Source organism: Callorhinus ursinus, unplaced genomic scaffold (genome assembly GCF_003265705.2).
Source record: "Callorhinus ursinus isolate GAN/ISIS: 27379988/994484 unplaced genomic scaffold, GSC_fseal_2.0 scaffold24, whole genome shotgun sequence".
NCBI lineage: Eukaryota > Metazoa > Chordata > Mammalia > Carnivora > Otariidae > Callorhinus > Callorhinus ursinus.
Genome location: NW_027397086.1, coordinates 13,404,746 through 13,430,597, shown reverse-complemented (window position 1 = coordinate 13,430,597; position 25,852 = coordinate 13,404,746). Strand labels below are relative to the sequence as shown.

Sequence of the window (25,852 nt, the reverse complement as noted above, 5' to 3'; positions counted from 1 at the left end):
TGGCTCAGTCGTTAAGTGTCTGCCTTTGTTCGGCTCGGGTCATGATCCCAGGGTCCTGGGATTGAGCCCTGCATCAGGATCCCTGCTCCGCGGGAAGCCTGCTTCTCCCTCTCCCTCTCCCCCTGCTTGTGTTCCTTCTCTCGCTGTCTCTCTGTTAATAAAAATAAAGAAATAAAGAAATAAAGAAAAGATGGGACTCTACCCTCCCCCTGCCAAGGGTCTCATAAGCAGTGCTAACAGAATTTTCTGCAATGGTGGACACATTGTATATCTGTGTTGTTCAATATAGTAGCCACTAGCCATATGTAGCTTTATTTAAATTTAGATTAATTAAGTACAATCTAAAATTCCGCCCCTCAGTCATAGCCACACTTCAAGTGCTCAACAGCCACATGTGGCCAGTGGCCACCATATGAGCCTATGCAGGTGGACAATGAGGTAAGACATGGACATATATATTTAATAGAAAGGAAGTGTCTATAAGGGATAGATCTTAAGTTTTCTGAATAAAGGTATTCAAATCTGAATCAGGGGAGGAAGGAAAGAGGAAGAAGCAATAAGAATGGAAGTTTCCAAAGAGAAAGTAGCTTATAGGGGCACCTGGGTGGCTCGGTCGGTGAAACATCTGCCTTCAGCTCGGGTTGTGGTCCCGGGGTCCTGGGACTGAACCCTGTGTTGGGCTTCCTGCTCAGCGGGGAGTCTGTTTCTCCCTCTGCCTGCCACTCCCCCTGCTCGTGCTCTCTCACTCACTCTCTCTCAAATAAATAAATAAAATCTTTAAAAAAGAGAGAGAGTAGCTTGTAAAAGATAAGAGTTCTACCAGCAGAAATGGAGGGGAACAAGGACATCATGACAGAGGATACAGCATGAGTAAAGTCACAGAAATGCAGGAGTAGAACATGTTTTCTGGGAGCTGACATGTCGGCAGAGGAGTAATAAGAAAGAAGGATAATATAGATGGGTTCAGTCTTTAGGTGGAAGGCTCAGATGCCTAGGAGCTTACTATTAATGCTGTAAGGGGGGTGGGTCACTGAGGATTCTCAGCAAGGGAGAAATGACCTCTGGGAATGATCCTTCAGGCAGCATATCTACTCAAAGGAAGAAACTGGAGAAGTCTATCAAGAAAGTGGGAGAGAGGGGCGCCTGGGTAGCTCAGTCAGTTAAGTGTCTGCCTTCGGCTCAGGTCATGATCTCAGGGTCCTGGGATCGAGCCCCGCATCAGGCTCCTTGTTCAGCAGGGAGTCTGCTTCTCCCCCTCCCTCTGTTGCTCCCCCTGCTTGTGCTCTCTCTCTCTCAAATAAATAAAAATCTTAAAAGAAAAAAAGAAAAAAGAAAATGGGAGAGAGATGATATAACACAAAGAACCATAAAGGAGACCAGGAAGGAGTGGCTGCTACTGGATTATAAGATCGAGGGCTGTCCAGGAGCCTTATTCTGCCCCAAATAGAATGGCATGTGCAAGTCTAACCGTAATTGTGGCATGCAGATCCCTGAAGTCATTTCCTGAGCCGATGTCTTTGCCGAAGAAGAACCATCCATGAAAGATGATCTTTTCCACAACCACTTCCCAGTCCATTAACCTATCCTGCAGGATCCCTTCCCCCAGCACCACCCCACTGTGTCTCCTCATAAGCCACCAGGGGCTTATCATCCAATGAGATTTGGGTAGGAAAAAAAAGGGGGGAGCCAAGAAAAGAGGAAAATGAAATGGAGAGAAGAAGTATTTAAAAAACATGTGCTGGGGAAGTCAAAACAAATTTCCAGCCATTCCTGCTGGAGATTTTATGGAGCGAGACATCCCCAAAATGGGTTTTGAATTATACTCTGCACCTCATAAAGCACAGGAACTCTTGGCAGCCCTCTCAAACACACTGCCCTGTCATTACCTGCCCAGTCCTCCCAGGAAGAAGGCTTGCTGGTACACCCAGAATCGTACAGGCAACCCAGTGGAGGCAAAAGGACACGGGGCAGGGTGGATTGGGGTCTAGATTCAGACGCAGCCCCAGCCTTTTGACATTAGGCAAGGTACTGGCCTTCTCTGGGCCAGAGGCTGGTCTGGACAGGCCAGAAGGCCTGAGAGTTGGACACTTGGATGGCCTGGAGAGCTGGAATGTGGATGGACAGAGTTACAGAGCCGCTGTACAGCCAGGTGTGTGCATGGGAGGGGCTGTGTGGTGCTAGCAAAGAGGGCTTGCTTTAATTCCTTCAAAGGGTGATAGAAAGATCAGGTGTCATGTGGTCATAGATGGAAAAAGAAAACCTTTGATAAGGTTTATTTTTCTTTTTTAAATATCGGGTGGCTCAGTCAGTTAAGCGTCCAACTCTTGATTTCGACTCAGGCTATGATCACAAGGTCATGGGATCAAGCCCCACGTCGGGCTCTGTGTTCAGCGTGGAGTCTGCTTATCTTTCTCCCTCTGCTCCTCCCCCCACTCTCTCCTGTTCTCTCTCTCTCTTCCTCAAATAAATAAATGAATAAAATCTTTTTTTAAAGATTTTATTTACCCATTCATGAGAGACAGAGAGAGAGAGAGAGAGAGAGAGGCAGCGGGAGAAGCAGGCTCCCAAGGAGCAGGGAGACCGATGTGGGAATCGATCCCAGAACCCTGGGATCATGACCCGAGCCAAAAGCAGATGCCCAACCATCTGAGCCACCCAGGCGCCCCAAATAAAATCTTTTTTTTAATAATTTTTTATTGTTATGTTAATCACCATACATTACATCATTAGTTTTTGATGTAGTGTTCCATGATTCATTGTTTGTGTGTAACACCCAGTGCTCCACGCAGAATGTGCCCTCTTCAATACCCATCACCAGGCTAACCCATCCCCCCACCCCCCCCCAATAAAATCTTTAAAAAAATTTTTTTTTTAAATATCAGGCAAAGAAATACTTGAAATGGCATTCAGGAAGTCAACATGATCTGGGAACGGAAGTGCAGCTTTAGCTTGCTCTGCACCCTCTGCTAGGTCAGTTCACCATCTAAACCAATTTCCTCATCTGCAAAATGGAAAAGTGTGGGATGTTAGCCACAGGAATTTAATGTAGAACACAGGAAATACAGTTAATAATATTGTACTAACTTTGTACAGTGACAGATGATAACTAGATCGATGGAGGTCATCATTTCCTAGTATGTACAAAAATATTGAATCACTATGTTGCACACTTAAAATTAATAAAATATTGTATATCAATTATAAATCAATTATTAAAAGGCCACCCAAAAGGAAAAGGACATTGGGGACAAATGCTATGGAGTCCCCAGAGGGGCCGTGGACTCCATGAGTTCAACGATTTGTGTTCCTGACTCATCTCTGGGATTCAGTTCCCCCACTTTATTTTTTAATTATTTTTTCCAGCTTTATTGAGATATAATCGGCATACAACATTGTGTAAGTTTCAGTGTTGATTTGATACACTCATATACTGCAAAATAATCACCACCATAGCATTTGCTAACACCTCCGTCACATCACATCATTACCATTTTGTTTTTGTAGTGAGGACATTTGAGATCGGCTCTCTTAGCAACTTCCAACTATATAATACATCACCCTTAACTGTAATCAACAATGCTACACACTGGATTCCTAGAACTTATTCACCTCATAACTGGAAGCATGTAACTCTTTGGCCAACATCTCCCCATTTCCCTCACACCCCAGTAACCACCATTCTAGTCTCTGTTTCTATGAGTTTAGCTTTGTTAGATTCTACATTATAAGTGACAACATACAGTATCTTTCTCTGTCTGATTTATTTCACCTAGCAAATGCCCACAAGATCCATCCAAAGTGTCACAAATGGCAGATGTCCTTATTTCTCGTGGCTGAATAATATTCCGTTGTATGTATATACCACATCATCTTTACCCATTCAACTGCCGACTGACATAGGTACGCGTCCTTATCCTGGTGATGTTGAGTAATCCTTCAGTGAACCTCAAAGTGCATGTATCTCTTGGAGATCTTGTTTTTATTTCCTTTGGATATATACCCAGAAATGGAATTGCTGCATTATACGGTAATTCTATATTAAATTTTTTTGAGGAACTTCCTTACTGTTTTCCATACTGATGGCAACAATTTATATTTCCACGAGGAATGTAAATGGCTTCCCTTTTCCTCTCCTTTAAGTCAGAATGCTGTCTAAAGGTGCAGCCTCTAAAATTCTGTGACTTACTGTCTCTGTCAACCTGAAACATGTATGTATTTCAAAAGCTTCCAGCTGGCCTTCTCTCTGGGACTGACAGGCTAACCAGTGTTCTCTACCATCTCTGTAAAACATCCTGGAGGTTCACAAGCCCTGAATGCTCACACCAGCGTACTTCCTCTCCAGCATTCCTAGCTTGCTATCAGCTCAGTTGCATTTTTACAGAAGACCAATTTGTTTCTCAAACCTATGGATGCCTGTTATGTTTTTTGTCATTTGAAAATTTAATGAAATATTATGCAAACTAAAAAATTTATGAGCATCAGAAGGAAGTGGTTTCTAGGAGGGCTAAGTTGCTTTTGCTATAAAAATAAAGTCACTTAAATATTGCTATTGAGCTAGGTCAGGTGTGACAACTATAAAAATTTAGAAAGGAATGATAAAACTCTAGGAGAATTACTTGGCAAGCATCTTCAAGTCCTCAGTCCCCTTTATGAAACCAACACTGGAGACCATATTTGGTGCATTATGAGCAGAGTTTATGCAAAGATGGCGACATGTGACTTCAAACAGCTGACCTAGACTCAAAGAAGAGTTCTGGAACCTACATTAAGTAATTGGTAAATGTATACACATTTACGTATCTTAAGTTAAAATAAAATATTTAAGGTACATTATTATTTTTTATGATTCCCTGCTTTAATAAACATTCTATTAACTGACCAACTGCCAATTCACATAGCTTTATAGATGAGGGTTTCTAAAGTAAACAACTCAACCTAAACCCAGGCAATCCTTGCCTGAAAAGTCAGTCTCCCCATTCAAGTGAGGAAAAAGTCTAAGGTAGAAGGGGAAGAATTGCTTTATCAGTCATGTCAAATACGGTGCCAGAAAGAAAGAGACACCTAGGGGCGCCTGGGTGGCTCAGTCGTTGAGTGTCTGCCTTCGGCTCAGGTCATGATCCCAGGGTCCTGGGACTGAGCCCCGCATCGGGCTCCCTACTCAGCGGGAAGCCTGCTTCTCCCTCTCCCACTCCCCCTGCTTGTGTTCCCTCTCTCACTGTCTCTCTCTCTGTCAAATAAATAAATAAAATCTTAAAAAAAAAAAAAAAAAAAGAAAAAAAGAAAGAGACACCTACCCACCCCCACTCACTGTGATAATTGCTCCCTTTCTGGCTACTCCCTTCCTGGGTCCAGTTTCTTCTTTAGTTCTCCAGACAGAGAGTCATTATTATATTTTCCCTCTCTCCTATATATCTGTATATATGTATAATGAGTGTATATGACATATACATGAATATATGCATTATGTATAAATACATATAACATACATACATTTTTATATATACATACATTTCATATAGAAACATTTTTTCCAATCAGGGGCGAGTAAGAAGACGATTCCCAGGCCGAGGACTGGAATAAATCTGGAGGCAGATTCTGGAGCCTGAGCATGCAGGGAGGAGCATTGTAAAGTTGGCTTACTATTGAATATAAGATGGTCATTGTGCTTTCTCCAATCACGACACCTCCATAAAATATTATGGCAGGAACAGTAACCTCTCCTTTCTAATATATTGTACATGGGGCACAGAAGTTGATGGCGTGATCTACGCATAGCACTGTGCTTATAGAACATTCTTTCAAGTTGTGGAATCTTTTGTCCCAGTGAAATGGGGTTCAGTGTTGCAGGCAAATAAAAGGGGACCATCTCTTTAGCTGAAGCCCAAAGTGATTCCTATTCCCCTGATTTATCATGGTACCCAGTTTGAAAAAAACAACACCCTAATGAAATGACAATTTCAGAGTTAGTATCCCTGAGCGGCCTGTAAGAAACTTGCAGAGAGATGCTGGACAAGTCACTTCTCTCTGTCCACCCAAAGGTGGCTGTTTGGGTGCATAGTTATTCCACATTCCACAAGGATCCCAGCAGATTGTCATGATTACTTTTGGGAAATGAGACTGCGTAGGGGGGAGACGTTCACTTTTTCCTTTATAATATTCCTGCATTGTTTGCATTTGTTACAACAAGCTTGTGTTCTCTTTGTTAAAATTAAGTTAAAATTCAATAAGCATGCATTAACTAGCTTCAAGAGTTACAGATATGAAAGAGACAAGGTGTTTAGGAAGACTAGCAAGAGAGGCAGACCATTAACCAATCACAATATTTCCATGAAAACAGGAACCGCAATGAATATACCAAGGGCCTGGGAGAGAAGTGTTCTGGGGGATGCCAGGAGAGGCATCTTGGAAGGACCGAAGATACATTCAAGCTGGATCTTAAAAATGGCTAGTAGTAGGAGCACCTGGGTGGCTCAGTCGGTTGAGCATCCGACTCTTGATGTTGGCTCAGGTCATGATCTCAGGGCTGTGGGATGAAGCCTGACAGGGGGCGTGGAGCCTACTTGAGATTTTCTCTCTCCCTCTGCCCCTCCTCTCTCCACCCTCCCACCCTCTTTCTCTCTCTCCCTCTCTGATAAAAAAAAAAAAAAAAAAAGATGAGTAGGAAAGTGGTAGCTATGAGGCAGGAAAGGTATTTTTTAAATGTATATATTAGAGGAAATCTGACAATTAAATGGGCAAAATTTAAATTTTAAATGAATATCTTTGTCTCAGTGGTGGGCTGGATCAATGTGTTCCCAAAGTATGGTATGAGAGATAAATTTAGGTGGTATGTAAACATATACATATATACATATATCTCTTTGGGCACATATGTAACTATATATATATATTTCCTTTAATAGTTACATACTTACTTTTTACAGGCTATCTTCTATTTATAGCAAGTAATTCTGGTGTTCCATTTGTGACAGTGATACAAAGATTCCTTCTAAAAATAAATACAGCTAATCCCATTTACTATGTGACCTTGCACAACTGACTTGATCTCTCTGAATGGCCATGTCTTCATCTGTAATATGGAGACACTAAAAACACCCATGAAAAGGAGGCTTCTTTTTTTTTCTTTAAATCACAAAGTGCAAATGGTATTATTCCCATAACTGTGAACCCCTTGCATTTCTGTGCCCCCAGGGACTGGGCACACAGACTGGGACGGAAGGATCACTGAATAATGACTGAGGGGCTTAGCTCCAGGCAAGGGGAGCTTAAGGTGAAACTTGAGTTTTAGGTGAATGGGTTTTATCTAGAAAATGCAAATAGAATTCATCTCTCCTGCAAACTCCAGTTGATAAGAGGCTGAAGGCACTGCATTTGAGGAGTGATCTAAAGCAGTGATTAAGTTCTGGATGAGCAATGTTTGATCACACCTAATTTTCCATTTATTCTTGACTTCATTCAACCAGTATTTACTGAGGGTCTACTATGCGATGGGCATGGCTCTAGGCACCTGGGATCCAGGTAGTGGACGAGACTGGAAGGTTTTTCCTCTCTTGCAGCCCAAACTTCCCCAACTTCTCGAAGGAGAGCTGGCTTGGATAATATTCCTCCATCTTATCTGAGGCCCAAAGGGGAACTGTCATTTATTTGAGGTCATCTAGCCAGGGAATGGCAGACCCAGGACTAGAATCAAGGCATTTGCCTCCCAATCCAGCACAATTTGGGATTTAGCAGACTTGCAAAACCGGTTTTCGGTTTCCCAAGGTTTGCAGCTCTGTCCTTTCTCAGCCACCAGCCTTCCCATTGGCTGTCCCTCTTGGGGGCGGGATGGTTTTCTATTCTGGGGCTGGTAGCAGGGAGCCAAGGGAAAGGGGGGACCTTCCCTAGAGGCCTTTGCAGCAAGGAGAGGTGCTTCAGCAAGGCCCTGAGAATAAAGTTGAGAGAGAAAAGAAGGGAGGAAGGGACAGGTGGAGTCCAGCTATTGGCAAACAAGTAATTGGTTACTTTGGGCCATCAGCTTCTCCAGTCTCCATCCCTGGGGGAGATGAGACAGAAGGTAATTGAAAAAGGTTCCCTAACAAATCAGTGTGAGACTGGGCTGGAAAATTTGAGTTGCACCTGAATTCAGAGCGAGGGTTTGATCTTCAGAGGCCCCAGGAAGGATGCAGAGAGGGAGGAAGAAGGGCAGAGAGGCTTTACCCTGCTGCAGCAGCTTCCAGCCTCAGAAACTCCTTGAGGGAGCCCTTCTCTCCCTCCTGGGCTCCTGCTGAGCTGAAGGGGCTGAGAAAAACCTCAGGGATCACAGGGTTCAATCTCATCACATTAGAAACGGAGGGAAGCCCAAAATATGGAAGGGACGGAACAACCAACACCCAGCAGAACCAAGACCAAACCTAAGACTCCTGGTTCATAGTCCTGGCCACCAGATCACACCTGCCTCCTGGGTTCCATGAGGTCTTTACTCACAAGACTTCCTTTGAATTGCCTTAAATCCCACCAACAACAAAAAAAGTGGGGAAGGGGAAGGTCCTAGGGGTTAGGGTGCAGGGCTATTTATTTTTGTTTATTTAACAAAATGTTATTTTGTTATTATTTTGTTATTATAAATAACAAAATGTTATTTAACAAAAGGTGTTTATTTAACAAACACCTAGATAGCATGTGCTGAGTGGCAGGCCCTGCTCAACACGCTCTACACACTTTAGTTGTTGAAATCCTCATAACAATCTCGCCGGTAAGCAACAGAAAACCCCAATGAGGCAGGTACCCCTTAAGGAGCTGTTCACCGACTATCACTCCTACAGTTGTCCATGCTCCTTCATTTGGTCAGAAAATATCCACTCAGCACCTACCATACGCAGTGTCCTGTGCTACGTGGTTCAGGGAGTAAAGGGATAAACAAGGCACGGTCCTAAGAGATGAGCCATGACATAAAGGTTTTTCAAAATGAATGGAACAGTAAACTATGAAGGGAGGGTGGACCAGGGTGCTACTTTGGTCAGGGAAGACTTCTCGGAGGAGGTGATATTTCAGTTTTGAGAGCAAAGGAGAAAATGCAAGATGAACTCAGAGAAGGTGGCAAACTTTTTAGGATTTTCTAGACTCTGAACAGGAATTAAGATTTGTTTTTAGGAGAAATGAGAAACAATTAAAGGTTTTACATAGCAAAGACAGATGAGATCTAACTTCCTTTTTTGGGGAAAAGGTCACTCTGGCTACTGAATATACCAAGGTTGGCAAACGTTTTCTATAAAGGGACAGTTAGTAAATATTTTAAGCTTTGTGGGCCAGATACTCATTGTTGCTACAACAGCTATGCCGTTGTAAAGCAAAAGCAACCAGAGACAATGCATACGCCCGTGGATGAGCGTGGCCCTGTTCCAATAAATCTTTATTTATGGATACCGATGTCTGAATTCCAGGTAATTGTCACGTATCACAAAAGGTTACTTCCCTTTGGATTCTTTTCACCTCTTTAAATAAATAAATAAATAGGCTCACAGGCTGTACAAAAGCAGGCAGCCAGCTGGGGTGGGCCCATGTGCTGAATGCCGCGTAGCATAAAGGATGGGGACAGAGATGCAGCAGGAAGACAAGGGACGGATATCACAGCCCACGTGAGCAACGATGGCGGCTAGGATAAAGATTATGGCAGTAGGAGATTATAGGTGAATCATACTAAGAGTCATCTTAGGAGTAAAACCAGTAAGGTTGGCTGAAAGAGAGAATGAGGGGCAAGAGAAAGGAAATTTCAGGGGCGCCTGGGTGGCTCAGATGGTTAAGCGTCTGCCTTCAGCTCAGGTCATGACCCCAGGGTCCTGGGATCGAGTCCCGCATCGAGCTTCCTGCTCCTTGGGAGCCTGCTTCTCCCTCTGCCTCTCTCTCTCTCTCTCTCTCTGTCTCTCATGAATAAATAAATAAAATCTTAAAAAAAAAAAATAAAGAGAGAAAGGAAATTTCAGGGATGACTCCTTCGCTTGAGTAACTGGCAGGATGGAAGTCTGATCTCCTCAGATGGGGGAAATATGGGAAGAGGTCTGGGGAGCTAATCACGCAGTGGCGGTGTGATCCCTTACAGGAGACAGAGAAACACAGCGTCCCTGGAGCTTGCCAGATAAAATACAGGATGCCCAGTTAAATTTGAATTTCTGATGATGAGAGAGTCATCTTAAATAAAACTATATCCCAAATACTACATGGGACATAATTCTACTAAGCAAGTATGCGTTGTCTGAAATTCAAGTTTAACTGGGCATCCTGTATTTTATTCTTTGTTCCTATTTTTATTCACAAAGTATGGCAACCCTAAGAGGGGGGTATGAGCATTTTTGGGGGGAAAAATCTCCATCTAAGCCTTGGAGGAGAGAGCAGATTACTCAGAGGAGGTAATAGCGGAGTTAAGGCTAGGCGTTGGCCAGGTGAATCAGGGACAGGAAAAGCACTGTACACAGAGAGAATAGCGTTTCCACTCCCAGGTCAGGTGGAGGGAATGTTCCTGGCACCCTCAGAAATCTGCAAGTTGTCAGTGAGGCTAGACCATCAAGTGCCACGGGGAATGTCAGGAGGTGAAGCTGAAGAGGTATCCAGGGGCCACTGATGAAGGTCCTTGAGATACTAAGGAATTGGTACCATTGTTAAGATATAGATTCCCAGGCCCCTCTGGGTGCCTCAGTGAGGCTAGGAGCAAGAGAATGGATTCCAAAGTGATTCCAGTGAGTAGTTAACCATAGGGAAAACTGGGCTAAATAATCTAGGAATTTTCCCTCCTACAAATCCCAAGAGCCTAGGAAGTTGCTCCTGGCTCTGAAATCTTGAAAAGAATAATCCAAGTAATCAGAGCAAAGGCAGTGTAAGTGTAAGCGTGAAGCCTCCCGTGGCGACTCCTGAGGAGGGAGCTCTGTGCATTTGGAGGGATGTGGAAGGTCCGGAATGTTCGCACAACCACTAGCCCAACTCCCAGTCATTCTGCGTCTGGCACCTGTTTCTCCTTGGGCACTGGCTCTCAGCGCAGTGCAGGTAGACCAGCCGTCTCCGTGACTTTCCTTGTCACCCACCCCCCTCTGTCCTCCACCCACAGTCCCTACTGAAATGATTCCACCAAATGCAGCTATTACTGTGACTGGAAATCTCTTCACTGCTGATTCTGCTAATGGAAATGTTCCTTCCCTTTTCGGCTGCTTGCAAAGCCACTCGTGACTTTCCCCGGTGCTTGAGAGCAAGGCTTTGTCAGCCAGCCACCACCAGAAGGGAGAACATTCTGCCCCGACTGCCTCCTCCGACACCCACCTGCCTCAGACTTCGGCTCTAAGAGCCTCTCCGTCCAAGCTGTCCTCAGACAACCCTGGAGTTCCCGGCTTTCCCCCTGCTTCTGGAGAAGGAGCAGAGATCAATGGTCAATTTCATCCTTTCTTGCCTCACTGGAGGGAGAAGGGTGGACAGGGAGAGGTGTAAGCAAAGCCTGCTGGAGTGGGAGGGGGAAGGAAAAAGGAGTTTGCATTCATTATTTATTCATATCTCTACCTCCTTCCAAAAAAGGATTCCAGGTGGCTAAGAGGCATAGAGCAAAAACCCCTCCAGATGCTGTGCTCTGGTGCTTGGCACACACCGGCTCTGTGAGGGTCAGAGGCTCAGTGTCAGTACAGACTGAGCACGATACTAGGCACTGACGAAAATCTAGTTTATGGAGGGCTCTCCAAAAATAATGATCACAGAAACCCAGAGAAGTGATTATTATCTCGTCTTCACTTTACCAATGAGCAACAGGCTCGGGGAGGTGGCCTACAGATGTCACTGTAGTGAAGAAGTAGTGCGTCCAGGACTTGATCTGGGGGGATTGGGGTCTTTAGAGCTGGCACATGTCCCCCCCCCCCCCCCCCCCCCCCCCGCACACCGCCCCCCCGTTCGGAGGAACTGGGCTGGAGCCTGGATTTTGCTCTGCATTCGCTCTGGGACCTTGGAAAATGTACTTCTCTTTGCTCGGTAAATGAGGGAGTTGGGCTGGATCTCAGAGGCTTTATTTTACCTGGTTCTAGTATTCTAGGAAAAGGATACACTGGATTTTTACAGTATTCTAATATATCTAAAGATATCTATTATTATATATGTCCCATATGTATAGATAACGTCATGTAACTTCCATTCTCAATGAGGGAACATAAAAACTGCACGACGCTGCTAAGATGCGCTAGGTGGTGGGGCACCTGGGTGGCTCAGGGGGTTAACTGTCTGCCTTCAGCTCAGGTCATGATCTCAGGGTCCTGGGATTGAGCCCCGCATTGGGCTCCCGGCTTAGCAGGGAGTCTGCTTCTCCCTCTCCCTCTGCCCCTCTCCCCAGCTCCTGTGCTTTCTCTTGCTCATGCTCTCTCAAATAAATAAATAAAATCTTAAAAAAAAAAAAAGAAGAAGAAGAAGAAGCACTAGGTGGACAAAATTCAACTTGGGGTGGAGAGGAAGAGTGCCAAGGAAGTGCACCTGGTCAAAAGGGGACTGTGGGTCTGACAACGGATTCCCAGTCAATTTCTAGAAAGAGAAGGTAGAGCTTTCCCATGTGCCTAAAAGGACTAGATAACAGGTTTCCCCAGTATGACACTGTGCCCAGCATAAGGAGGGAATTCCCTAAGCCCTGGGGGAAGAAGAGTAGAAAAGGAAGAAGGGAGAGGAGTAAGGAAAGAGAGGAGGAGGAAGCAGGGAAAGAGGGGAGTCATGAAGGCACAGAAGTGTAGGTATTTGCTTGTCTAGTAGTCCAGGGATAATGAGTGGCATCTAAAGAAAATGAGACAAGGCCTGGTGCTCTCTTGGCAAAGTGGCACGGAGCCAAAGGGCCTGGGGAGATGCTGAGTCAGCTCCTGGCAGCGAAGAAACAAGGTGCTCAGTCCCTTGGGTCTGTGAGGCCGTCACACCTTAAGTTCCAATAAAGAAATGCCTGCAACTTCTTGGTAATGAGAACAGGAAGAGATAAAAGTAAGAGAGGTTGTTGAAGAGATGAAAACTCAGGAGCACTCCTAGTCCTGTGCAGCCTGGGAGGCGAGAGAGCACAGGGTTTAGAACCAGGCAGACCCGGGTTTGGACCCAGCCCAGCCACGTAACAGCTGTCTGTCTTGGGCATATTCCTTAATTTCTCTGAGCCTCACAGCTCACCTAAAACATGGGGTGAATCCGGTCTTTCAGCACCGTGGAGAGGACAAAACGAGATAGCAGCCGTACCAGTGTGACACCTGGGGGCAGAGTAAATGTCCAACAGACGTTCTCATAGCCTCCGCCATGCCAGAATGATAACGTCTGGAACACCAGGTCCCCCCCCTCCGCCCTGGTGGCCCAGCTGCCCTTCCCCAAGGTGGGAGGAAGACAACTGGACCAGGAGTCAGTAGACTGAGATCTGGTTTTTGCTTCATCACTGCCTTGCTACGTGACCTCGATTTCCCCATCTTTACATGGAAGGGTTTTGTTTTGAGAATGCCCTAGATTATTACATTGGGTGATCCCCAAACCATGGTGTATCGTCTTCCCCACAACATTCAATGCCTCTCTGTTTGCCACCATGCAAAGGTTCCAATCCCTTATCTGGCTTTCATGATTCTCAAGAGGAGGTCTTCCCTAAACCCAGCACACTTTCCTCCAATCAAACTGACCACATTCCTCATCCTATCGACACCCCCAGAATAATAGGGAGCTAGGAGAAGGTAGAAGGAATGACTATGGGAGCTCAGAAGAGGGAAAACTCTATGAAAGAGGTGGTGTTCCAGTTCAGATGTTAAGATGGATGGGTGGAATTCCAGCACCTCTCCAGGTTTGCCCAGTAGGGACTCTCGCTGTGGGCCAAGCCACCATCATCCCTGAACAGACCTGCCTGCTTCCATCTTTGCTCCTGTCCAGAGAAGCCAAAGTAAGTCTTTCCAAGCATAAGTTAGATGTTGATACTCTTTTGCTTAAAATCCTGCCTGGCTCTCCACTCACGGTGAAAGCAAAAACCCCAAGCAGTCTGTATGGCCCTGGGTTCCTCCCCACGTCCTCCCCTGTCCTGTGCTGCCTCCCCCTGCTCGCTCCACTCTGGAGGCACTGGCCTTGGGCATTCCAGATGTGCTCCAGGGTAGTTCTCTGCCTGGAATGCTCTTCTCCAAGATACCTGCTTGGCTAACTCTTTCATTACCTTCAAGTCTTGGTTCTACCCCCTCACTCTCAACAATCCCCTCTCGCTCTGCTCTACTTAATATGAAAACCCATCTCATTTCCAAAATTTCCCTTGTATTTAATTTTCTTTTATTCATACAATTTATCACATCCTCACATACTACATAATTTTCTTATTTATCATGTGCATTGTTATTATCCTCTGCTTACCACCCACCCATCCACACACTCACTCACTTCTACAAGTGAGCTATCTGAATACAAGAATCTCTCTATCTTTTGTTCTCTGTTATATCCTAAGCACCTGGGACAGTGCTTAGCACACTGTAGGTGCTCACTTAAGGGTCTAGTCATGGTTAGAGTCCTCCTTTATATTGATAGTGGGTGCCAAGGCTCAAGTGTGCAACTCCAGTGGGAGGTCAGGAAAGGCTGCAAAGATAAGGTGACATTTAAATTCAGTCTTGAGGGATGCCTGGGTCGCTCAGTAGGTTCAGCGGCTGCCTTGTGCTCAGGCCATGATCCTGGGGTCCTCCCTGCTCAGCAGGAAGTCTGCTTCTCCCTCTCTCTCCGCCCCTCCTCACTGCTCATTCTCTCTCTCTTAAATAAATTCCTTAAAAAAGAAAAAAACAAATTCAGTCTTGAAAGGTAAGAAGGAATCTTCCCAGGGGAGTGGTGGAACAAAGCTACCAAACCAAAACGGAGGGTTCTTACGACAGGGCACTCTGGGCAGAGTCTGATCTTGGACTTGGACCACAATAAGAAGCTTGAACTCCATACTAAGAACTGTGAGGAACCAGTGAAGTGCTTTAGGAGAGAACAGCCATGATCAGATCTGGGCTTTTAATGATATCCCTCTGTCTGCAAGTACGGATGGTAGAGTAGACAGGATAAGAGTGGAGGTGAACAGGCCATTGAGTTGACTGCTAAAATTGTAGTTGAGAGAAACATTAAGGTCTGAGCCTGCCAGGGGCTTTGACAATGGGGCTGGAGTCATGGTTCTCCTTCAGGTGAAAACCCAGACAGGGCATAGCCTGCAGCAGCCTCGTCAATGTTGGACTCACCGATGGGGCTGCTTGCGCGTTCTAGCCCGCCAGCAGGGAAGCTACAGAGGTCTCAGTCCTGAGTCTCACGTTGTGTAGTCACCAAGCATCCCCCTTCCAATCCAAAGGAAGTCTTTATGGGGGCTGCCGTCCAGGAGAGCTACAGACAGCACCAGAGAGCCAGAGAAACTTAAGCGCTAGCAATGGAGAGGAGAGGAGGCCAGGCCAAGCCCGGCTGCCTGCCTCCTTCTAGGGCAGAAAGGCTGCAAGCTCTGCTGGGAGGGAGAGAGACCAGCTCTCTCACACACACACACACTCTCTCTCTCTCTCTCTCTCTCACTATAGTTAATCTTCTGTTGCCACTAGCTGGTCAGTGAGAGAACTTGGGAAAGCATGAGCTCTGCAAAGAAAGCATCCCCGGAATGCTGCTCCACGTCAAGGTTAAATCCGAATTTCGTTCCTTTCCTGGAAAAGAGCAGGCTTCTTCTGCTCACCCCCAAAGGCAGCTGGAGTAAAAAGCGATGAGGCTTCCTCCCCCAGAACAAAAACCTATCAGCTCCGGTTCTCAGGAGAGATGGGAGCCAACCAGCTGGGTACTTGGGCAGGAGAACAAATTCCGTTTCCCTGGGATTTTTTTTTTCCGTAGATTTTAGGTTTTTTGGGGAGGGGGTTTGGTTTGTTTTTGTTGCAGGGAGAGGAGAGAGTGGTGCACTTGATGATGATCAGCCCAGTTTCAGACACTGGGATGTATTTAAACCCAGAGCCAAGTATTCGAGGTCCAGGGTAATGGAAAGAAGCACAGAGTGGGATCCAGGACCACTGGGTTCAAGTCTGAACTGCTGGTTCTCAAGTAAGTTTCTTCCCCAGTCTGGGCCCCCATGTTGCCATAAAAAATACTGTGTGCTCTGAGATGTTGTGAGGTGGTGAGCCCATCAGCCACTGATTGTCATGGTCAAAGTTTCGTGACTTCACCCAAAGAAGTCACTGTCACTTCCCCATCCTTCTCTCCCTGAAGCCCCCATGTTCACACCGTCCTAGGGCAGCCAAGGCCAAATTTACAGCAAAGCAAGGAAGTGAGAAGCAGGAGATTTTGCTTGCCAGAGGCCATTTCAAACCTGCTGAACCTGCTGTAAATTAAAATTATAGAACGCTCTTGCAGCCTGAGGGCCCAATTCAGGAAAACATCAAGCTCTGGGTCACACCCAAGCCTGCAGAGCCGTGCTATCTCAGCTGGTGTCACTGACCCCCAGAAACAGCCAATCTGGCTGGCCTTGACCGAACTTGAGCCTCCGTAACATGGCCGAAAGGAATCCACCTCTCTCCTTGCCCCACTGCCCCCTCAGTAACTCAGTACTTCCTGAGGGCAAACAATACATCTGTCTGCCCTGATTCTTAAATATATATCATCAGGTCTGAGCTGGCGAAAGGCTGGGGTTGGGTAAGGGAAGGGAGTGGAAAGAGGAAGACTCAGATCAGAGACCGATGAACACCCCCCTGACTAGGACCCTTATTTACAATATCCCCCAAACCTGGACCATCACAGCACGATGGGACCTCGAAGTCTAAGTGCCACTCAACTACTTTATTTAGTGATAAGGGACCTGGTGCCCAACTGAGAAAATAACATATATATTTTTAAACCTAGCTTTGTTTGAAGATACCAAATTCTCTCTCTTATCCACCCTACAATCTCTCTTTCTCTCTCTCAGGCCCATACAGAGAAGAACACTGGGATTGGTTTTAATGAATATTCTATGGTCAGAAATCCCTAGAGAAGACCCACATTACTACTATCTGTATCTGGTTGTTGTTTTTTTTCTCCCTGTTAATCACTGGCATCAACCTTCAGAATCAAGCCAGAAACCAAAAAGGGCAAATAGCCTCACTGTCTCCCAGGGCTTGGGCTCTTTCTCCAAATGCCTGCCAGATAGCTGTGTAGTCTCTGTTGGAAGCCTTCCTCCAACACAAATCCTATAATCATTAGGGGTCAGGATGCTGAGTCCTGGACGGCTCCCTGGGAACCAAACCCCTGTGGGGGCTGAACTCATCCCCCTAGCATTTGCACCTTTTGAACCAGACAGAAAAAAGCAATTCCTCATTCCCTATTGACATTCCTAGGCAGCTGCTCCCGCCCTTTCTGAATTGTCCTTCCTAGACTAAACTCCCTGCCTATCGCAACCCTTCTGATTTGGTGCCTAAATCCTCATTCCTTCTGGAGGCTTTTCTCTTTTGGTCTCCATTTTTGTTTGTATTTTAAGGAATCTTTGCAGACCAGATCTACAGATCTACTCATCCAAATGCATTGAGACATACTACTGGATGGGCTATCCTTCTCTGTGTGCCCTCCCCGAAATACACAGCACACGCCTTAACTGTGGGATATATATGCCAAGGTAATTTAGAAAGAAAAGAGAGGGTGCCCGGATGGCTCAGTTGTTAGGCATCTGCCTTTGGCTCAGGTCATGATCCCAGGGTCCTGGGATCGAGCCCCACATCGGGCTCAGTGCTCCGTGGGGAGCCTGCTTCTCCCTCTCCCACTCCCCCCTGCTTATGTTCCCTCTCTCACTGTGTCTCTCTCTGTTAAATAAATAAAATCTTTTAAAAAAAAAAAAAAGAAAGAAATGTTGACAATGAGTGCTTACTCCATTTTTATCTCTTTTTTCCCCCTTTTGCTAAATCAAGGCTGGTGGTAAACAGTCCAGCCCGGTCAAGGTCATGCACAGGAAGAAGGATGCCATTTCCCTACCTGTGGGCATGAAAGCTAAATCCACAAGCAGACTCCAGGGCTGCCTGGGGGCAAATGAGGACTGAGTGATGTGCAGGTTCACCTCTGAAGCCCTGTACCAGCAGTTGCTCCTGCACAAATTCTTTCTTTTCAATCAGTCCTTCCCAATACCCTGTGTTACCAGCAAAAGGAAGGAGACAGAAGCAAGAGGAGCTAGTCAGAGTAACAGAGTGCATCAGGTCACTTCAAGTTCATAGAATCTCTACACCGAAGGATTATTTTAGGGCTTCTCTACCCACTCACATTACAGCACAAAGAACTGAAGCTCTGGGGATAAATGACTTGTTCAAGGTCACAGTGGGCCACAGCTGAGATTTCCAGATCCTAAGCAACACGAAATTCCCAAACTGCACTGGAGCCTCTAACCTCTCCGCCACCCTATCCTCCTAAGGCATCATTCAAATTTTTTTTTTCCTTTTTGGAAGTTTCCCCAGCCTTCTCTGAATCTACAGAGATGTGCCCCCTCCCTGATGTGACAGAATGTGTAATCGCCATCACTCATGGGCACCATGACATAGAATGCCCCCTGACATCCCATGAGTCATGGAACTTTGAGCTGTCAGGGTCATCGAAGGTCATGCCTTACTTTCAGACTCTCATATTTTAGCACCCGAGTGTAGCCGAAGTTCCTTTGAGAAATGTTCTCGTCATGTTGATGACTGGTGTATTTCTCTCCAGGACCCCGCACCCATGCCCTACCTAAATGTAACCATATGTATACCAATGCATATTTATTTGCCAATACGCAACTACCAAGAACAGATATCTGGTAGAACGAGATTCCAGCACCAGGTCTGCCATTTCCCCACCGTGTGACCTTGAACTAGGCATCTGACCTCTCCAAAAATGATTCCTTAATCTGTACAATGGGAAGAACAGAAATGCCCACTTCATATATTTTATGTGAATTAATAATAAAAGGCAAGAGTAAACCTCTTAGCACCTCATTAAAGATTCAGTAACTATTTGGTATCCCTTGATCACTTTAAAGGAAATTCACTTTGTCAGTGCCATTGACTTAGAATCTAAAAAGAGACCCAGACACCGAAACTTGGGGAAAATTTCAGCTCTGGTGTAACTTCCAACTACATAAAGCAGGCTGGAACATGATGGGAGAGGAGAAATATGAGCAGGCATTATCAATAATAGAGCCAATAACTCAAACAAGAGAGGCAGAATAGAGGGAGATAGGGCCAGGTATGCAGGTGTCTTTGGTGAATGCGGATGGTAGGCAACGTATGCAGAACAACCTTGAGGTCTCCCAACTAGACTGACAGTAAAATGGAATTCTATCTTTTATGTGTCTGTTCACCACCACCCCCACCCCACCCCCCCTTTACTGCCAGGGACATTTTCAAACCACCAACTCTGGGTCCACAACCCAAAGCATGGCCCGAGGGCTTTGGCAGACACTATCACCCCCTAGTGGTGTCTCCACACACCACATTATTGTCAGGATTTGGCATTTACGGACTGCATAGGCAACCGCGGCGCGTGCCATCTCCAAACCCCTTGAACTGTCCAGGAAGTAGTGAAAGACTCGCTCAACACACCGGAGACAAACACTAGGCAAGGCTGTTTCAAAGGTCTGGGGATGAAATGATGGGATGCAGCTACCCTGGGACCTTGGGAAAGATAAGGCCATAAATGACTCATAGTACCCCCCCACCCCACCCCACCCCACACACGGGCCCTCCTTTGCAGCCAGCCTGGCCCTCCCAGAGCTCATTGTGCACTCCATGTTTACGTGCAAACAGTGGAAGACCAACACAAATAAAAAACCCACGTCTCCCTACACAGCTCCTGCTATACTCGGCCATCTGGTGACTACCTCGCTAGCCAAATCCCTGGAGGGAGCGCCTTGAGCTGCCAGTCCAGGGCGCTGGGGGGAGAAGAAGGAGGCGGGACACAATTCCCTACACGCTTCCAAAGGGCTCAGAGCTGCCAAGGGGGACAGCAACCCCCCACTCCTCAGCACGCAGTCCCCAGCCGCCAGGCTCAGCTGCTGTGCGTCAGAGAAGGCGGAAGGCTCCAAGTGGAGGGCGCCAGGGGACTCTCCAGCCGAAGCTGGAGCCCCGGGGGATTCAAGACTTCCAGCTCCTCACTCAGCTCTCCACTCAGCTTGCCCCAGCTCCCAGGCACCCACTCCCTCTTGAAAGCCAAAGTTTAAAAAGGCAGAGATTGCCAGCTTCAGGCGACTCCTATAGCCAACTGGACCTGGCCCTCCACATCCTCGGGGAATTGGAATGCTCTGGGGGTCCTAGCTCCCAAGTCCTGCCATACCCAAGAATGTCCCCCTTTATGCCCTTATTTGAACAGCCGTTTAGGAAGATTCCCACTCCTGACCTCTCAGGACACCCCGGAGTAGAGAGATCACGCGGGTGGAAGAGGAAGGGTGGAACTGGAAGTGGTTTCAAAGGGAACCCTTCGTGGCTCCGGAAGGACCCTTCCCTGAAAGGAGGCGGTAGGAGTTAGACCCAAGCCTAAGGTTAGCCTTTCGCCCTAAGGAACCCCATCTCCACCCTCATCCCCTTCCTTGGAAATGGGGAGGTCTACAGGTGCACGTGGGAAGAGCTAGTGGTGTGTGTGTGCATGTGTGTGTCGCACGCCAGACGCGCCGCCGCGGGAAGTCCCCAGGGAACCTGCGAGGCGCTCTCCCGCCGGGCCTCCCGGAAAGCTCAGCTAGCTCAGGTTACAGCCAGCTGGGGAGAGCCCCGGGGCCAGAAGCTGCGACCACAAAGCGGGCCTGGCACTCCCTCAAATCGCCGGAGGCGGCCAGCGTGAAAGGCAAGGGGGACGAGGGTCACAAAAATACATTAAAAAAATATTATGGCTCCCCGGAGAAAGGCTTCTAGTCTATTGATTAGTCTTTGGGGCTTCTCAGGCAAGCAAAGAGTTAACCTCGGAGGTTCAAGCCGGGATCCCGAAGGCGCCTCACCCGCGAGATGCCGGAGCCGAGCGGGATCCCGAAAAGGCACGGATCCCGGGAAGAAGAGCTCGGGAGTCTCCGGGCGAGCCCCGGCGCCTTCCAGGCGCTGTTGTTGGCCAGACTCCGACAACCAATCGCGCCCTGCGCCCCCAGAAGGGGAGGGGAGCGAGCGATCCGCGAGCGCGGGAGAGCTAAGGGGGAGCATTTTTGTAAACGCTCTCCGAGATAATTAAGCTATCAATTACCGGGGTGGGAAATCAGCCGCGCTTCCCACAGCTCCTCGCAAGGGCCGACTCCTCCGGGATTGGTGCTGGGAACCAGCAGGTAGCAAGCTGCTGGCGAACTTTCCGATTAACTTTTCCATTTGAGCCCCCACCCCACCCCCACCCTTTCCCTCTTCGCTTCCGTGTTGTCGCCTTTAAGTTATTATTATTAGCCCAGTGAGTGAGCTGCGAGGACAAACCCGCTCTCCCCTGGGAGGGGGCAGAAATGCAACTGCGACAAGGAGGGTGGGGGAGAGAAGTAGAGAATCTGGAAGTGGAGACCTCGGGCTCAGAAGCCCACTCCTCAGAAATCACTCAATCCTCCCCAGCCCCATTTCACAGATGGCCAAAACTGAGGCCCAGAGAGGGGAAGCGACTTGGCCAAGGTCACGCAACCCACACGGAGACCGAGTTTATGCGGGTTGGGTGATGCCACACGGAGCTTCTCCACTCCGAATCTTCAGGAAATCTATGGGGAAGAGCGGACCCTCCAAGTCCGAGGCGAGAGTGAGGGGGCGGTAACCGCGGGCGGCCAGTGACAGTGCCCCGAGCAGCCGCGGGCGGCTGGACCACCCGGGGCCCCAGCTCGAGCACACTCAGCCATCTGGGTTTTCCGGCGTCGGGGACGGATCACGGCAGAGCTCAACGCCTGGTCTGAGAGATGGGGGGCCGGGTCCCCACTGCGGGAGTGTTGGCACGCCCCCGAGCTCCCGCCAAGCGCTCTTGGGGACCTCCTGCCCATACTGCTTTCCAACCACCTGTACGCCTTCCGGGCCCCTCGACTGCCCTCTCCCAACCCCGCTCGGGGCAGCCCGGGGCGGGGATCCCCAGGGCGCCCCCACCCGTAGGGTTTCACTTAGGGGCTCCCGGCTCCAAGAGATCCCGCGTGTGCCGGCGCCCAGCCTTACCCAGGGTGAAGAAGGGCAGCTCGGTGTTGTCCAGGTCGTCTTGCACCGCGATGCGCCCCGGCAGCTCGTTACGCACAAAGAGCAGGAGGCGCGACTCGGCGGCGGTGCCCGCGGAGCCGGCGGAGCCCGGGGACGCGGCGGCGGCTCCGGCCCCGGTCCCAGCCCCGGCCCCGGCCCCGGCGCGGGCGCCGCTCCAGCCGATGTCGCTCTCCCGCAGGGCGGGCAGCGTGGACACCGTGACGGTCTTGAGCCGGCATGGGCTGTCGGGCTCCCGCGAGGCGGCGGCGGTGGCGCCGGCCAGCAGTGGCCAGGGCGGCAGCAGGAACAGGAACAGCAGCAGCAGCGGCGGCGGCGCCGGGTGGAAGCCGAGCCTCCGCCGCCCCCGGAGCCCCGAGCTGGGGCCGGGGCTGCGCCGGGCGCCGGCGGCGGCCATGGCGGGAGGGGCTGCGGTGCTGCGAGCGGCGGCGGCGGCGGTGAAGGAGGAGGAAGAAGAGGAAGCGGCGGCGGCGGCGGCGGCGGACGCCGGAGCTAACCAGGACGCCGGAGCTAAGGAGCCGTGGGAGCCGCTCGCCAGCAGCCCCCAGCTCCCGGCTCCGCCTCCCGATCGGCCCTGGACCGCCCCCCCGCGCCGCCTCCCGGGGCCCCGCCGCCTGCCCCCCTCCCTGGCTCCCCCCAGCAGACCCCGGGCGTTCCGGAGGCTCCGCCCGGCCTCGTGCAAATCCCAGTCGGCCCCTCTCCTTTCCCAGGATCCCCCAATGCCACCCTCACCACACTACCCTCTCCAAATTCTCAAGACTTAAGGACCCCTCGCGCCTCCTCTAATTCCTCCAGGCTCAACCCTACTCGCCCAGCTTCACCCCACCCCTGGCTCAACCCTCCTCGGGCTGCACCTGGGGGCGCGCCTTCGAGCTGCCGGGCTCCAAGCCCCGCCCTCCTGGGGGTTGGGGGCGCCTCTTGATGGCCAAGACTTAACTTTGTCTCCCTCCCCACAAGCTCAATAGCAAGTCCTGTACCCTTTTCTCGTCCCTGAAATAAGTCCTTAGGATCTCAGAGCCCCCTCCTCACCCACTTGCCCACAACTCACGTATTCAATCCCCCAACACCAGGATCCCACCTCTCTCCCCCCACCCAGGCCTCCGCGGTTGCATTAAATGCTTACAGACTGAGTGGTGTCACACTCCACGCTCTAGCCCCCAAATTGACTCTGGCCAGGAAGCTCTGGCCCCCTAGCTGCCGCCCTGCAAGCCCGCCCACTCTCGCGCTTGTATTTTGGATCCCAACTCCGAGCTTGGAGCAGCTCTACTTGGCTGCCTCTGTTCTCTGTGTGAAATTCCTGAAAAGGGTGCGAGGTAGAGACCTACTACTCTGTCTGCTTCTGGCTCCCACGGGCTCCTACACCCTCTGCCCCATTCAGAGGACGGGGTCTGTTCACCAATTCTTTACCCCAGGCCTTCTAGATTCAAGCTGATCTGTGAACCTAGGCCCTCAGACAACAATGGCAGCCTTTGGCCTTGGGCTGATTCTGTCTGACCCACATACCTGGATCCTCCAGGGAGCCATCCCCTCTGCGGGGATCCGGTACTCAAGCAGCCCCCTTCCCCACCCACCCCCCACCTTTCTTGTCTCTCCTCGCTGTTTTTTCTTTCATCTCTCCACTCATTTCATTCCTCCTCATCTTGACTTTAATCTTACAAATGCTTCCTCCCTATAATTTGTGAGACATTCCCCATTCTCTATATTCCTTGCCCATCTGCACTTTTTGTGGGGTCTCTGAGCACTAACTTCTCTCAGTTCTTCCCTCTTCTGCCTCTTTTCTCCTTTCTGTCTTTAACCCTTCACAAAAATTGCCTTTTTTCCCTCTCCCATCACATTTGGATAAAGGCAGAAGACTGAAAAGAAGGAAAAATCAAACCCTATGTTGTGATCTTGGACTTAATACTGCTTATGAAGCATTCTCTGAGTGCTAGGCAAGTATCTATGCTAGCTTTTATACATGACCGTAATCTAGTGAGATGGATATTACGATTCCCATTTTTCAGGAGAAGAAACTGAGATCAGGAGGTCCAGAAGGTGAAGGGACGTCCCAAGGTCATATAGCTATAGCAAAAGAGCTGAGATCTGAACCCCAGGTTGCAAAGCCTTGGCTGTTTCTATTAAATCATCCTGTCCTCAGTGACCTTGGAAAAACCCACCTATGGAAGATGTGAAAGGCACATAGGCATGAGTGCATTTGGGTCTGTTTCAGCTCTGAGGTTTGTTAAGGTATGCTTCTCCTGTCTCAGTTTACTAATCTGAGAACCCAAAGGGAGGGGGAGAGGTGGAATCTGCCCTTTCAAGTCCTCTGATTCTAAATCGTCTCTTGCCTCTCTGGTGCCTGCTCCAGTTCATTTACTCCTCCAAAATATGTCGTCCTGCCTCCCTCAGTCTCTCCTTTGTACCCTTACAATCCGCCACTATCCTCTGCAATGGGGCTTTCGGATTCTCTATGCCCCTTTCTTCAAATATGCTGACATAGTCCATTTATAGAAGTGCACACCAGGAAAAAAGGGCTCCCTTATGTAAGGCAGAGTCTGTGCAAGTCCTTCATGGACCTCTGGTACAAAGGCCCGTCGAAGGCGACCAACACTTTCATTCATTCATTCACCACCAAATATCCAGGGCTCCTACCAGGCACTATATGGGGATGCAGAAATGGATAAACACAGCTCCTGCCCTTGGAGAGTTTATAATGATGGGGGCGTGGGGTGTGGGGATGAGATGAGCACAGAAATATCTCAGATACCAGGCAGGCAGGCAGGCAGACATGTGTTTTTTTTAATGAGGTGTTTTGACACTTATACTTGGAGAAATCAAAGAAAGCTTCCCAGAGGAGGTGGCCTCGGAGTTGAGCCGTGAAGGATTAGAAGCTTGGGGGTGGCTTGGGGGGCATTTGGCATTCTTTGCAACTGTTTGGCATCTGTACAAATCCCTTCCCTACGTCAGAGGGTGCTTCACTCTCTGAGGCACAGCCCACCTCCCATGAAGAGGCTAAAATTTCCAGGTACCTTCTCTGCTTCCACCATAGCTAGGACTTGGGCACGTGACTCAGAATTCACCAATCAGATTCAGCCACCCCAGAGGCTGGAAGGACTCAGGCAGAATCCCCCTGGGGACCAAAGTGGCACTACTTGGGGCAGTTACATCCAGATTTTATTGCCAGAGGAAATGGGTTTTAACAGCACTGGCTTGGAGCACAGTGGTGTCACTGGTGTCCAGAGTGTGAATTGCCCTGTTTATGCCTGACAGCAACTGCAACAGTACTATCTGTGCTGTGATTTGGAGTGGCGCTCTTGACTTCATGGACTCTGCCCAGATCCCATGCCCTTGTGGAGATTCTAAGTAATCTAATATCACTTTACTGAATTCTGTTTCTGCTTAAATTATCCAGAATCAGTATCGGTTGCTTGCAACTAAGACACCTGCCTGAGAACACAGATATTGGAAACAAATGGAGGGCAGCGAGGGCAGAGCTGATGAAGGGAAAAGGGGGAAGTTCAGTGAGGGGGAGAGGGAGTAATTGAAGACAAGACCAAAAAGGCAGGCACGGGATTTGCTGTTCATTTTGGAGAGGACCAACTTTAGCTAGTAGGTAGTGTAGAATCTGGCATGGCCACAGGAAAAGAATGCCTATTTCTGAACACATACTCTGCAACTTCAAAATTTCATGTGGTCTCTCAGTGCATGATGATAACAATCCCTGCCTTCTGGTGGTTGTGGGGCTTCAGAAGTCATTATGCCAAGTGCTTAGCATTCTAGGTGCTCAA

The 25,852-nt window shown here is 48.7% G+C and overlaps 1 protein-coding gene across 5 annotated transcripts in view; it reads right to left on the bottom strand.

Annotated features, from left to right (window-relative positions):
* The window catches only part of ASTN2 (astrotactin 2), an 899,232-nt gene extending 876,706 nt beyond the window's left edge, over positions 1-22,526 (bottom strand). For 3 of the 5 annotated variants that reach the window (XM_025888498.2, XM_073905829.1, XM_025888499.2), the window contains exon 1: positions 22,050-22,526. In XM_025888498.2, the coding sequence (XP_025744283.1) occupies positions 22,050-22,482 (433 nt within the window). In that variant the 5' untranslated portion in view covers positions 22,483-22,526. The remainder of the gene's footprint in view (positions 1-22,049) is intronic. The other 2 variants (XM_073905830.1, XM_073905831.1) reach the window with 1 other exon arrangement.
* Positions 22,527-25,852: the final 3,326 nt, after the last annotated feature.